A 15,068-nucleotide genomic window follows, 5' to 3' on the forward strand; every position below is an offset into this window, starting at 1 on the left:
CTCGGGGGTCCGGATGGCCTACTTCTGCTCCTAGTTATGTTCTTTTATGTTCTTATGCTTGAGACGTGAGTAGATCTGTTTTAGTGGGACAGGAGTTGACCAGACAAATTAACAATTGACCAGTTCCTTTCCTGTTTAGACTTTTCTGACAACCCATCAGCTTTGATGCCTGTTTTGTCTTGAGCTAGCCTACAGTCCATTCCCAATTTGCAATGGAATGGTTGGAATTTGCAGCAATGCATTTGCATACTTGCATTTGTGTAGCACCTTTACCCCCACAATAAAATCATAGTTGTAGAATTGTCAGCAGAAACGAGGGAGGCCAATCTGAACAACTTTAATCTACAGAAGCACACTGAAGTGTTTTGCAGGAATGTTATCAATCAAAATTTGCCACTAGGTCACATACGGAGATATTAGGACATGCGATCAAGGTTGGTGCAAGCAACATCTGCTTTATTGTGTTATTGCTTTAGCTTCTGCTGGACCTGCACATAATGGGCAGCAGAAGAAGCTCCCAGATACAGAATAAGGATTCAAAAAAACTTTGGATGATGTTCAAACACATGTAAGCTCACAGGCTTTTTCTTTCTGTTTTAGACGTTGCTTAATGAGCTGGACAGAAGTACTGGAAAGTACAGGGATGAAGTGCACCTCAAAACTGCAATAATGTCCTTCATCAATGCTGTGTTAAATGCTGGTGCCGGAGAGGTAAGCTGAAGGCAGTCTCCCAGCTAATGCTGCACTGATGGTAAAAACAGAGAATGCTATAAAACCTCAGGAACTTCAGCACCATTTGTGGAAAGCGATAGAGAGAGAGAGAGAGAGAGAGAGAGAGTGAGCGAAACGGAGTTAAGATTTCAGGCACCTCTCCGTACCGTAATGGTACACTGTCTGGCTTGTGTTGTCTGACTGGCTAGTAATGGTTCAAAGCTTGACTGAGTGATGAACCTCAAGCGAACAAACACAATCTCCATGGCTTAGACAATGGGGGCAGCAAATCCCAAGAATGTAGCTTTGATCATTCAGTGACATTCAATATTTCACCACTGGGGCACTTTTCGGAACACAAGTTGTCACTGTTTTAAAATGAAATATCACGGTAAGACGCGAGGAGGCCGGAGAAATGCTCGACATTATCTGCTGAGAAAGGGCAGAGTTAACCATTACAAGCCAGTCTCTTATGTGGACTTTGCAAGGCTGAAACTGTTTCTGTCCCCACAGACCCTGCACACCTGTGGACACGTTTTCACATTTTCTGCATTTATCCCACCTTAAAAAGTGATGCCTTGTGTATCACTGCCACCTGAAACAGAAAATCTATACATTGAAATCCAGTCTAACCAGGGGGTCTCAACTCACCGCTCATTAAGCAAGGAGTCTAACTATCAATGCAAACAGAAAATCGCAGTGTCGACAGTGGGGTTTGCCTGACAAGCAGCTGGAACGATACCTTGTGGCTCAAGTTCGACATTTAACTGTGCCCTCCCCACCAATTGTGCGTCAAAAGTTTGTCAATCCTGGTCTACACATTTTGAAAAAGGAGTCTGGGCATCGACTCTTTTCAAGCAACGAGCCTCTGCGCTTTCTCAAGAAGCAGTAACTTTTTAAGGCCTGTATCATCGGGGTGCACTTTTAAATGTGTTTCGGGACTCTTTGTAGAGGGGAGTCTCAACTTTGAAAGTAATTTACACCAGACAATGTTACCTACACCAAGCGCTTCACGTGGCTTGGGAATAGCGGCTCATTTTTGCCGTGAAACATACAGACATGAAGTGCTGTATGGAGTGATACTGAAAACTACTAGAGACTCCATGTCAGACTAAGATTTATTATTTATTTATTCACATTCCCAAAGCATCTCTTCCTGTTAAAGCAGTTAACATGGTCCCACAAGCATCAATGTGATGACAACCAGGTAATCCGCTTCGGTGGTGGTGGTGACGAGGGAAGATCCACACGCAAAAGACAGAGGCTGTCAATGGTAGTGAAAGGGAAAGAAAGATATAAACGGATGCAGAATAAAGGTGTGGAAGTTGGAGAGAGTGCTCTCTAGACTTTGCAAACCTACACATTGTAAACAGAGACTACAGCAGCTTGGAAGTTAAATTCAACTTTCTTTGCCACTGATTTTGATCTAAGCTGGAGTATTGTAAGTGGCTTTGAGCCGCACACTAAACTGTAGAAGAACATTGACTGCCTGCACCTGAATAACACAAAATTGTCCAGAGGGATAGAAGGGTAAAAACTATTGTTGACTGTGGAGGAATGTGCTGAGCTGCTATGATGTACTAGGGTTTAATAATGTCTTCACTTCCCTATGCAGGATAATCTGGAATTCCGACTGCACCTCCGATATGAGTTTCTCATGTTAGGAATCCAACCCGTGATTGATAAATTGCGAAACCACGAGAACGCAACATTAGACAGGTAATGGTCCAACAACACTCAAGAAGCCTGACGCTATCCAGGACAAAACAGCCCGCTTGATTGGCACCACATCCACAAATATTGACTTCCTTCCCTACTGGCGCTCAATAGTAGCAGTGTACCTAACCTGCGCACTGTGGAAATTTACCAATGATCCTTAGACAGCACCTTCTAAACCCATGACCATGACCAACGAGAAGGATAAGGGCAGCTGATACAGTGAAACACCACTCTGTACGAGTTCCCCTCCAAGCCAGCAACCATCCTGACTTGGAAATATATTGCCATTCCTGCAGTGTCGCTGGGTCAAAATACTATAAGTGCTCTCTGAAAGGCACTGTGAGTTTACCCATGCCGAAGGGACTGTTCAAGAAAGCTGTCCATCACCACCTTCTCAATGGGCAATAAACTCTGACACCGTCAGTGGTGTCCACATCCTATGAAAGAATTAAAAAGAAGCCCCCAAACTCACCCTTTATAAATAACCATTAAACACTGACGTTGACTTTGTCTTAAGGGAGTGTATATACCACATTCTGACAGGGTCACAGCTGCTAGGATGCAGAGGGAGACCATTTGGCCAATCATGCACAATTCTTCATGAAGAGGAATTCCAGGATTTCTGTCTTCTTGTTTGGGAAGAAAGAGTTATTTTCAGTTTGTTTATCTCGTTGCAGTCAATAGTCGCATCACCCATGTCTCTGAAGAAGCAATATGCCCAGGGCTTTGGTCAAAAGCAGGAACGTTGGACAGGATAGATTTAGAGTGCTGACAATTGAGCGTTTTTTCTTTGTGTTCAGGCACTTGGACTTCTTTGAGATGGTCAGAAATGAGGATGAGAATGAACTTGCAAAACGGCTTGACATGGTGAGTGACAATCCTGCATCTGTAAATTCGGGGATCCTCGTGACAAGTCAAGTATCATCTGCCATCACAGATTTTCAAAATAAGGTGCTTAGCACATCGGCATTTTCATTATTGTATTAACAGCTGCCTATTTTATAACCAGAACACCATTAGACTTTGGAGTTGAGGAAGGCTATTCAGCCCCTTGAGTCTGCTCCACCAATGAGATCGTTGCTGATCTGATAATCCTCAACTTCACTTCCTTGCCTTTTCCCATGACCCTCAATTCCCGTATTGAATAAAACTCTGTCTCCTCCAGCCCTGATTACACATAACAACCCAAACACACCACCTACTAAGGGAAGAAATTCCTCCTCAACTGCATCTGAAATGTGTGACTCCTTATTCTGAGAGCCATGATGTGGAGGTGCCGGGGTTGGACAGGGGTGGTACAAGGTCAGAAGTCACACGACACCAGGTCGTAGCACAACAGCTTCATTTGAAATCACCAGCTTTCCGGGTGCTGCTCCTTCGTCTGTATCATGACTCCATTGATGTACCAGTGCTCTGCATTCCTCACTGTTCAACAAAGATTTGTCTGCTTTCTTGCTGAATCCATCTCCTCAAAGACTCAGAAGAACCAGGAATCTCTGGAATTCTGGTTTGAGCCAAGGCATGCTTAATTTGCACTTCACCTGACAAAGGAGCAGTGCTCCAAAAGCTTGTGATTTTAAATAAACCGGTTGGACTATAACCTGGTGTCATACGACTTCTGACTTGCTCTGAGATTTTGTTCTCAGGTCCCACAAGGGGAAACACCCTTTCTGTACTTCCTCTGTTAAGTTCCCTGAGAATCTTGTATGTTTCAGTAAGAGTGCCCCTCATTCTTCTAAACTCCAACAAGTACATCCTCAATCTACTCAACGTCTCCTTATAAGACATTCCCTCCATACTCAGGATCAACCTAGTGAGCTTTCTCTGGTCTGCCTCCAATGGTAGTGTATCTTTCCTTGGATAAGGAACCCAAAACTGTTCACAGTGATCCAGCTGTGGTCTGATGAGTTCTTTGTCTAAGCAAGACATTCCCATCTTTATCTTTCATTTCCTTTAAACTAAATGCCAACGTTCCATTTCCACCCTCCACTACCTTGTATGCTAACTTGCTGTGATCTGTCTCCCAAATCCTTTGGTGCTGTAGCTTTCTGCAGTCTTTCTTTTATTAAATATGTTCTAAGAACAAAGAACAAAGAAAATTACAGCACAGGAACGGGCCCTTCGGCCCTCCAAGCCTGCGTCGATCGAGATCCACTGTCTAACCTGTCATCTATTTTCTAACGGGTCTGTGTCTCTTTGCTCCCTGCCCATCCATGTACCTGTCCAGATATATCTTAAAAGACAGTATTGTGTCTGCATCTACCACCTCCGCTGGCAAAACGTTCCAGGCACCCACCACCCTCTGTGTAAAGAACTTTCCACGCATATCTCCCTTAAACCTTCCTCCTCTCACTTTGAACTCATGACCCCTAGTAATTGAGTCCCCCACTCTGGGAAAAAGCTTCTTGCTGTCCACCCTGTCTATACCCCTCATGATTTTGTAGACCTCAATCAGGTTCCCCCTTCAATCTCTGTCTTTCTAATGAAAGTAATCCTAATCTACTCAACCTCTTTTCATAGCCAGCACCCTCCATACCAGGCAACATCCTGGTGAACCTCCTCTGCACCCTCTCCAAAGCGTCCACATCCTTTTGGTAATGTGACGACCAGAACTGCACACAGTACTCCAAATGTGGCCGAACCAAAGTCTTATACAGTCTATTCTTCCTGCCTCAGCGCATAACCTTACCTTCCCCACAGTATACATCACTTGTCTTCCTACCTTTTTTTGTCATCCATAAATGTGGCTACAGTACATTCACTTTCATCATCCAAACCATTAATTTATTTTAAATAATTGTGACCCCAGCTCTGATCCCTGTGGCATTCCACTTGGTACAGGTTGCCGTCCTGAAAATGCCCTCCTTATCCCAACTTTATCTTCTTTCCGTTAGCCAATCCTTTATTTATGCTCATGTACTACTCAGTCACTTTGTCTCCCATCTTATTGAGTAACCCAATGTGTGGTTGTCAGACACCTCCTAAAAATCCAAATCCATTATATCGACTATCTCTCTTTATTGATCCTGTTTGTTACCTCCTCAAAAAACTGTAACATTGTGATTTCCCCTTCAAGATGAACCTGCTTGGCCATAGTATTTATTTCTAAATGACAGTCAAGAGTGAAATGCTTTTTAGAGAATGGAGAAAGTCGCAGTTTCAAACGGAATGCTACTCCTTGAGATAGCTGGTTGTACAAATGTGTCTTCAAAATGAAGTCACCAATTAGCAATCACTTGAAATGTAAGCACCAAGACTAACTAAAACCTGAAAATCTACAGGATCCTTGGACCCCACAGTAGGACATTGAACTTGTACCTACTATACCAGTTCGAACGTGGTTTATCTATATCACAAGTAGAGTTTGTTCGGTCAGTGACTGGACAACTGGTCCACAATGTACAGTTGCCAACAACATGGGCTGGATTCCTGCATCAACTGAGATCACCACGAAGGCCCTGCCTTTTCAACCTCACCCCTTGCCTGAGGCATGGTGGCTCTCAGATTAAATCACCGTCTCTCTCTCCAATGAGAGCCGACCTATGGCAACTTTACCCTTTCTATATCATGACTCCATTGACCTACCTCCGTTCTGTATTTCGTAACACTCAACAAAGATTTGTCTGCTGGCTTGCTGAGTCTGTCTCCTCAAAGACTCTGAAGAACCAGCAATCTCTGCAATTCTGGTTTCAGCCAAGGCACATTTAAGTTGCTCTTTTGCCTGTGTAGACCGTCTCATTGACAAGCCTAAACAACCGGAGTCCTTCCTAACTACTGCAGAGTCCATGCCAGTTCAGTGGTAATATCTCTGGTCACTGAACTTCAGTGACAACTCAACTTCTTACTCAATGCATGGTGCCCCTTAAGGAATTACTGTTCAGCTTACAGTTGACAGCTTTATGAGTTAAGTAGAAACTCTGCTTTGTCAGGAGGGTGTATCAAAATGATGTAATTCTCAAGACCCTGGCATTGCTGGCAAGGTCATGGCACAACCCTAGCTAATCTGTGTAGGCAGTGGTGATAATTCTTCTTTAACCATTAGCTTGCGTTATGATATTCTTTACAATGGTTTGTTATAACAATTACCTTGAGATTAACTCATCCATTTGTTTGAGTGCGAGACCTCAGTCCCCACTCTAGTATCTTCTAATTTGGCTCCATCCCTCCCTGTCTCCGTCATCTCCTCCAGCAGCACACTCCCCTTGATACCTGTCGTCCTCCAAATTTGGCCTCTTGATGAATCTGTTTTAATTGCTGTACTCTTGGTTGTTCTGGTTTTAGCTCTGGTATCTATTTCCATTCCCTGGCTGTTTCCTTTCTTTAAGATGCACTGTGATATGTGCCTCTCTGATCTTGAAGGGCTGAAGGGCCTGTTCCTGTGCGGTACTTATCTTTGTTCAAACCCTTGGTTACCTTGCTGACATCACCACTATTTACTCGCTTCTAATGTGGCTCACTCGTGGATTTTGTTTGATAATGTTCCTGTGTTAAAAATACTACGTGCCAGTTGTTAAGATACTTGTCGTCTGATAGTTGTGTGAGGTGTGCTAAAACTGTGCGTGCACTATAATGTACTGAGACGCAGTTTCATCTCTCTATTGTCCAGGTGCATATTGACACCAGGAGCACAAGCCAGATGTTTGAGTTGATTCGGAAAAAGCTGAGTCATACGGAAGCCTACCCACATTTGGTGTCTGTCCTCCAGCACTGCCTCCAAATGCCCTGTGAGTGGAATTCTCATTCGAGCTGCATTCTCTCCTGAATCCTAACCACTTACAATAGAGGTGGAGTGGACTGAAGCCAGGCTTTTGCTCCGTAGGCATCAAGCATCTTCCAGAAATGGTCAAATGGAAGTTTGAATTTTGCAGAAATTGCTGCAAAAACTCCGTAGGTCTGGCAGCATCTGTGGAGGGAAAGCAGAGCCAACGTTTCGGGTCCAGTGACCCATTCTTCGGAATGGAACCTGAGGCGTTAACCCTGCTTTCTCTCCGCAGACGTTGCCAGACCGGTTGTGTTTCTTCAGCAATTTCTGATTTCCAGCATCTGCAGTTCTTCTTGTTTTATTTTTAAATTTCACATCATCCTTTGAAATGGAATGACAGGTTCCAGTATAATTAGTAGAGGAGGGCATAATGATAATGTCATTAGGCTAGTAACCCAGAGTGTAGGTTAATGCTACAGGGACGTAGATTTGAATCCCATTAGATGGTGAAATTTGAATTCAACTAAAAATGGGAATTAAAGAACGCTGGTGTATTGGTGACCAGATAATCATTGATGGTTGTTGTAAAAACCCATCTGGTTCACTGATGTCCTTTAGAGGAGGAAAACTGCCATCCTTACCTGGATTGGCCTACACATGTCTCCAGACCCACAGCAATGAGGTTTACTCTTAATTGCCCACTAAAAAGCACCCAGCAAGGCACCCAGGTCAAAGAGAAACTCTGGCGCACATCCCACGTATGAGTAAAAATAAAACGGCCAGTAGACAGAAGGCAAACAGTCGGTAAATTTGGAAGGAAAGTCGGCTTGGAAGAATGACCAGTGAAACACAAGAGTCTTGAGAAGGCTCAGAGGAAGGCGTCGATATTCAGTGTCTGAGTTCCATTGGTGAGGAGGCAGCTATGAGCCCAGGTGGGGATGGGAGGATAGCCTGACAAATGCAGTCAGAGGCATTGAGGTGATCATACAGGCTCAGAAGAGGTTGCAGTAGAGAGCAATAGACAGATGTATAGACAGATACTGAAGCACTTCATGCTCATTTGAATGAGATCAGTCAACTGAAGAGAATAAAGGTTTTGAATTCAGGACCTTGTGGAGTGATATGGTTCAGCCATATTCATTGAACCTTCAATGTGGGGCCTGTTCAATAAATTCTAAGAGGTCCTTCTTGCCCATAGAACTTCGTAGGAAAAAACGTATTCAGCCCATCATACAACCTCGTCTATGGCTATCAACAGATCCTTTTTACTTTTGTTGGGTTCCCTTTAAATGCCCCCACACTACTTAATTCACTTACTCCAGGGCTGCAGTAGCATTGTGATTGTAAGACTACAAATCCAGAGGCACATCTCCTGCTAATATGCAGTAGTTAGGAATGTTAAATTCACTTAATGAATTGCTGGCATCAGTACTGGTGAATCTGGAGCTGGTGGATTGTTGAACTTCTTTTCGACAGTGAAAGCAAAAATGCTGCGGATGTTGGAAGTCTTAAATAAAAACAGAAGCAGCTGGAGATATTCAGCAGCTCTGGTGGTGTCTTGTGGAGAGAGAAACAGATTGAATGTTTGGAGTCCCATCTAACTCTTCAGAAACTGAAGGTGGATGGGCGACGATGATCTTTATGGTGTTGATAAAGGCCGGCAGGAGGAGATAGTGGAATACATATGGACACCCTCACTCTTTGTCAACTGCATAAAGACTATCATTTCCCATCATCCTTCAGCTTCTGAAGCAGTTTCACCCAATCCGAAACGTTAACTCTGATTTTTTTTGTTCACAGATGCTGCCAGGCCCGCTGAGCTTTTCCAGCAACTTGTGTTTTTGTTACCGAAGAAATATGTTGGCAATTTCCACAGCTTAACTGACCCTTGGTTGAAAAGATTCTACCAAAATCCCCAATGGATTAATTTGCAATCACAAATTTATGACCTTTAGTTATGATCTGATCCATAATTGGAAGCATTGCTTACACTGTGTGAAAGCTGTTACTTAGGAGGCAGAGACAGATGGATTTATTGACACAGACTACCACAGTTATGGATGGAGTGTTGGGCGTTCAGACTTAAGGAGAGGGAAAGTGCTGACGTTCTGTAACCATCTCTGCACAAGTGAACCTTCAGCAAATGGTTTCCTGCCACTTAGTTCCTGCGTGCAATGACTTTCTCTGAGTTACAGAGGTGCTGGACTCCTTCCACAGTGTCTGTCTCCAACAATCATGTTGCGGGCATGATGGGATGAGGGAAGAGGTGCAGCTGGGGAAGGGGGTGCTGATGGCTGACCGTTCAATAATGCATGGCTGTTTGACCCTTAAGTAAGGGCAGCCCTAAAAAAAGCTGGTCTAAAATGGACTTAACACAGAAAATCAACAGGAAACCGGCTTCCAGAGTGTCACTTCACTAGGGTAGAAAGACGAGGTGATTCTGTAAGCCCTAAACCACCATTTATTGCAATATAAGGGAGATATTGAAGAATCAAGAGATACAGGTGAATCTCTCTCACCACCATTTCGAGGAGGGAATATCAGGCATGTTACCATGGAAGGTAATGTAATAGATGTTATTGCTAGGTGAGACCGTGGAGGTCGGTGCTAGATTTGCCGTGGATTATTTAGGCTGCTCCCTGCTGGTGCTCATTGAACATTCTCATGCAAGCCGCATTTGTTAAGTGTTCCCCCCCACCACCCCCACGCGTGTGATGTATCTCCGTTTGCAGGCGGAGTATTGTTTATTTTACGTTTCAGTCTGAGTGCTAAATGAATAATCACACGCTGTTCATCAAGCTCTGTTCAATGGAATGCCCTGGGGTGCACTTTCCAATTGCAATAAGCGGAAAATGTATTCAGCAGATGTACGTTCAAATAGAAATCCTTGCTCACTATAAGTGCAGGCTGAGCCCTCACTTTCTCTGCCCAAGGATATCAAATGCTGCTGCCTTAGCCTCGAGTTACACTTTCTGCCGCTATCGCCTGCCCTTTCCACCTTTAATTTCAGTTGCGGCTGTTGAATCAAATAACGCGTGGAGTGTAGAGGTTAATGGGGTGTTGGTCAGGCTGGGATCCACTGATCACACAGAGGATTATCAAAGAGGGGTCAGCCTCAGAGAGCTGACAGGATGCCTCAGTGAAACACAGAAGCAGGAAGTACCCTTTTAAAAGCCCTGCACCTCTCCCCAACCCCGCACCAACCCATTCCCTACACCGTAATTCTTTTTATCCATGTCGATTCCATATACCTCAACCCTTGCTAAAATAACTCTTCAGAGGCTGACATTCCATCGCCAACTGTCCTTTACTTACAAGCGCACAGCCTTTGACAACAGCACTGCCTCTCACTGAGTCAGGCATTCAGGGGATCAGTGTCCCTGACATATGTGTCAGCCAGGGCTCCCTGACTGAGCCAGATTAACAGCCCCAATCAGGGAACTGGCATTCTATGAGGTCAAGCTGGCTGATCTCATTGCAATCACTGCCCTCATGCCGAACAAAATTCTTCCGATATTCGTTCCGAAGGGAAATGGCTCTCCCGGCTCCATCAGCCTCATTAGCTCTTTGGGAAACAGAGTTTCAAATTTCCACAACTTTTTGCAATGAGAAACTGGTTGCTAATATCACCCCTACCCTGGACAGCAGTAAATTTATTGTTCTTGATTCCCTCCGCAGTTCATTTCTTTGGCCCTCTCACCACGCCGTGTCTTTGCACTGATCCTTGCTCACAATGTTTCTGAGTCTCAGTCCACGAAGGGTGTTCATTGGTAAACATTTCTAACCGCACTTTTGATTCTGAAATGCCCCTTCAGGGAAGAGGAACGGGACTAACAGCCAGCACTGGCAGCTCCTGGACAGAATACTGCAACAGATAGTGCTGCAGGACGAGAAAGGGGAGGATCCTGACGTCGCACCATTGGAGAACTTTAATGTGAAGAACATCATTCGGATGTGAGCATTGCATGAGACTCATTCACACTGGGGAGCGAGTGTCTAGCCCTCTTCTATTACTGTGGTACTCATTAAAAAGAGTTCATTGATTGAGCCGGGAAGATCTCTGGGTCTTTTACCCCTGTGTTCGCCAAACTACAATAGTTCCTGGTCCCAAAGACCATTTAGAGATTAAAAATCCTCCCCCTCTTTTTCAGCTCCTACCCTGCGTCACTGCCCCCAGTCCCTTCAGTTTCCTTTTACAACCCTCTGACAACTCAGTCCTCTTCTATTCCTGCGGCTTTTCCATCATCCATCTTTCCACCGCTCGCCGTCGCTCCTTCAGTTGCTGAGGCTCACCACCCTGGAATTCTCTCCCTGAAACCTTGCTTGCTGATTGCACCACCCTCCTCCATTACAGCGCACCTGGTCACCTCCCCTGATCTCTCCCGGCTTGCTTGCTGCCAGTTTTTTTACAGAATTGCTTGCTCCTTCATCAAGGCCCACAACACCCATCATTATCAACCCGTGTGAGAATGAGGAAGAGCTTGTCTCCAGTGGTCCTACTGCTTTGGCTGGCCCCCTAACCCTCTTCCTCCTGATGTTCCATTCTCAGCGAGAGCTGACAGCAGGCAGAAAGAGTGAGGAAACCAATGTAAAGTGCTAAATTTCACCACCTGGGAAAATGTGCCAACTCCCAATAAGTAAGTACAAACTTCTGAATTAAAAGTCAGAGCCCCTCAGGTCCTCAAACCATGACTCAAAAAAAATCATGGTTGATAATAACCTCAATTTCACATTCCCAAATGCCCCGATAAATCTGCAAATTCTTGGTTAACGTGAGATGATCTACCATTGTGTTAAAAAGGGTTCAAACACTGTGATACCACTGCTTTTACAGGAAGAGAGTTCCAATGGCTCTCAACCCTCAGAGAGAAAATAAAATCATCTCAACACTGCCTTAACTGAGCAATCATCCAATTTTTAAACAGTGACCTCCAGTTCTGGACTGTCCCATAACGGGGACCATGCTCTCCACATCCACCTCAGGATTTCCCAGTGAAGACAAGCCCAGCCTGTCCAACCTTCTCTCAAAGACAGTTTGCTCACTGTAGCAAATCTCTTGCGGACTACCTCCCACACATTTCCATCTCTCACTAAATAAGGTGACCAGTTGTGTACACAGTACTCCAGACATTTCTCACCAGTGCCCTGTACAATTGAAATATAACCTCCCTACCTTTGTAATAAATTCCTCTTGCAATAAATGGGGAGCTTTTCAGCCCATGCCCATTTCAAGGACATAGCCCATGAAGAGTCTGTTCTTCTCATTTGGAATCCAACATCCCAAAGAGAGTTTTGAGGGTCTGAAAGTACATTGACACACAAACTCCCTTCTCAGTGCGACTGTACACTTCATCCACAGCTTAATATTCCCTCACTGATAGCCAGTGGGTGAAGGAAGGCACAAGAGGTAGTTTTTATTTGCAATAGATGTATTCAGAGAGTTGCAGATTGAATCGCAACTGTGCTACATTACAGTTTTTAACCTCCTGACAAGACCCACACCCCATGCCATTAAGTGCCTCTTCATATGCACTCAAGTAACCATTCAATCCGTTCATTCAGTCTACTGAGTACATACCTGATCTCCAATCCCATTACAGGCCTTGATGGTCAAGGAAAGTATGTTCATAATGGTGTTCGTTATCGACCTCCTAAACCTTATCACAGGCTAATGCCAGGTGGGAAAAGCAGGAGAGATTCCTAGCCAGCCACGAGATGGAGAAGAAGTTGGACCATGCACCATCCTTAAACGCAGGTCACAATGTGTATTTGCCATTGTGACTCGCACAACCCCTGTGATCTCAACCTATTACCTCAGTGAAAGATAGTGTCTTCTTCCCAATGGGGCTGGTCCATCCAATCACCTGTTCACTTCCCCCACTTTCTGCGTTGTACCAGCCATCGCCCATAAGGTTTGGTCACATTGAATTTTTAACTGTAGTGGATGACAGATCTACTGAATGGAAATGAAAGTTTTTTTAAATATCTTCAGGCTGGTGAATGAAAACGAAGTGAAACAGTGGAAGGATCAAGCAGAAAAGTTCAGGAAAGGTAAGTTTGCCGAGACAGAATTTTATGAGGACGTGGTTAACACAGTAACGGAGGCAAAGTGCTATGAACGCTGGTGATTTGAAAATAAAACAGAAAGTACTGGAGAAACACCAGCAAGTCTGGTGGAAAGCAAAGGAGAGTCCACTCAATTTAGTTTCCAAACAAGAGTCTCATCAGACTCGAAATGTGAACCTATCACTCTCTCCATTGATACTGCCACAGAACTGTTGAGTTCTCCAGCCCTTTCTACTTTTATTTATATTTGCCGTTGACATTGTTGTTCCATATCAAGATTCCAGTATCATTGTGGTGTTACAATTCCCCTCAGATTACCTCAACCAGGACCTGTCTGAGGGTTGCTTTGTGATAGTTTATGTATCCAACTTGTCTATCCATTTCATTAAGAAATAGGACTGTTGCCAGTTGACCAAGCAATAGACAGTACCACCAAAAGCTTGGTTTTTGATGGTAAACACATTTTTTTTGGAGTGTTGTTTGACTCTTACGTCTTCATTGACCAGTGTTACAGATTCCCTGGACTGAGCAAAGTGGGAGGCAGCCCTTATAAAATGGGTTTGTGCACTATTTCCACTGCATTCACTTGCTTGAATGAGCTAGAATCAGCCCCCAGAAGGGTTAATGCCCTCACTATCCTGTTAACAGTTTGGATGGTGCTGGCTCCATTCTGAAAGCGGGTGCACTTATGATTAAATTAACTACAGTGCAGTTGGAGGAGGTGCCAGCCCCTCATTGCCTGTATTGGCTCTTTAAAAGAGTGACTCAATACATCCTATACTTTTCCACAATCCTGCATTTTCTTCTCTTTTGTGCGAGTTCCTGGAATTCCCCTTTGAGGATTGGTACTGAATTTTCTTTACCTCCCTTTCAGACTGTGCTTTGCAATTCATTGCAACTCACTGAGTTGTACAACTTAAACCATGAGACCGTAAGACGTAGGAACAGGAATAGGCCATTCAGCCCATTGATTCTACTCCGCCATTCAGTGTGATCATGGCTGATCTGATAATCCTCAACTCCACTTTGCTGCCTTTTCCCCATAACCTTTGATTCTTCTACTGATTAGAAATCCACCAGTCTCAGCCTCGAATATATTTAACATCCAGCCGTGACAGCCGTCTATAATAGAGAATTCCACAGATTTAGTGCCTTCTGAGAGAAGAAATGCTTCCTTGTCTTTGTCTTGAACATGTGATCCCTTATTGTGAGATTATGTCTTCTGGTCCTCGACTCTTCCACAAGGTGAAGCAACTTTTCTGCATCTGCCCTGTCAGCAATAATATGCAAGGGTAGAGGGCATAAGTAGTGATGCTCATTTGAGACACCTGTGCAAACATGATGGGCTGATTGGCCTCCATATGCCCCATAGACAATTCTGCGATTCCTTCTAAGAACCTCGCATGCTTTAATAAGGTCATCCCTCTTCCTGAGATGGACTGAAGGACCTGTTTCACTTGATTTTGTCTCTCAGCCTTAAATAATAGATGTCATTACAGTCATTTCATTCAACAGGTGGTGGTTTCAGATGGCCTTAGCAAAGTTATGGTGTGCAGTGGAGCAGAGTGTTCCCAACTAGCACCAAAGGCGCATCATGGTTGGCTTAGCATCAGCATTGCCACCTTTGGTAGTAAGCTGGCAGAGCTGGTTGCTCACCCATAACAGAACCATTCCTGGAGGGCTGTCAGCCATTGACCTTCATCAGAAGACCTTCTGTTTCCACCAGCCTCAACCCCACATTTGAAAACATTCATTTGCACTGCATTGACAGACCATTATTCTCTCCAGAAATCTGGAGAATGTACGCAGAGAAAGAAACCAAATGCAATATTTTAGAAACTATTTAATTTTTCTGCATTTTAGTATCGAG

At 44.2% G+C, this 15,068-nt stretch overlaps 1 protein-coding gene across 6 annotated transcripts in view; it reads left to right on the forward strand.

The window, feature by feature from the left end:
• daam2 (dishevelled associated activator of morphogenesis 2) overlaps positions 1-15,068 on the forward strand; it is a 323,197-nt gene that overhangs the window by 203,607 nt on the left and 104,522 nt on the right. For 4 of the 6 annotated variants that reach the window (XM_059645172.1, XM_059645173.1, XM_059645171.1 and 1 more), the window contains exons 7-12: positions 601-711; positions 2,327-2,430; positions 3,231-3,381; positions 7,037-7,154; positions 10,948-11,086; positions 13,125-13,183. In XM_059645172.1, coding sequence (XP_059501155.1) covers positions 601-711; positions 2,327-2,430; positions 3,231-3,381; positions 7,037-7,154; positions 10,948-11,086; positions 13,125-13,183 — 682 coding nt within the window. The remainder of the gene's footprint in view (positions 1-600; positions 712-2,326; positions 2,431-3,230; positions 3,382-7,036; positions 7,155-10,947; positions 11,087-13,124; positions 13,184-15,068) is intronic. The other 2 variants (XM_059645175.1, XM_059645176.1) reach the window with 1 other exon arrangement.

This window comes from Stegostoma tigrinum, chromosome 4, assembly GCF_030684315.1.
Source record: "Stegostoma tigrinum isolate sSteTig4 chromosome 4, sSteTig4.hap1, whole genome shotgun sequence".
NCBI classification, from domain to species: Eukaryota; Metazoa; Chordata; class Chondrichthyes; order Orectolobiformes; family Stegostomatidae; genus Stegostoma; species Stegostoma tigrinum.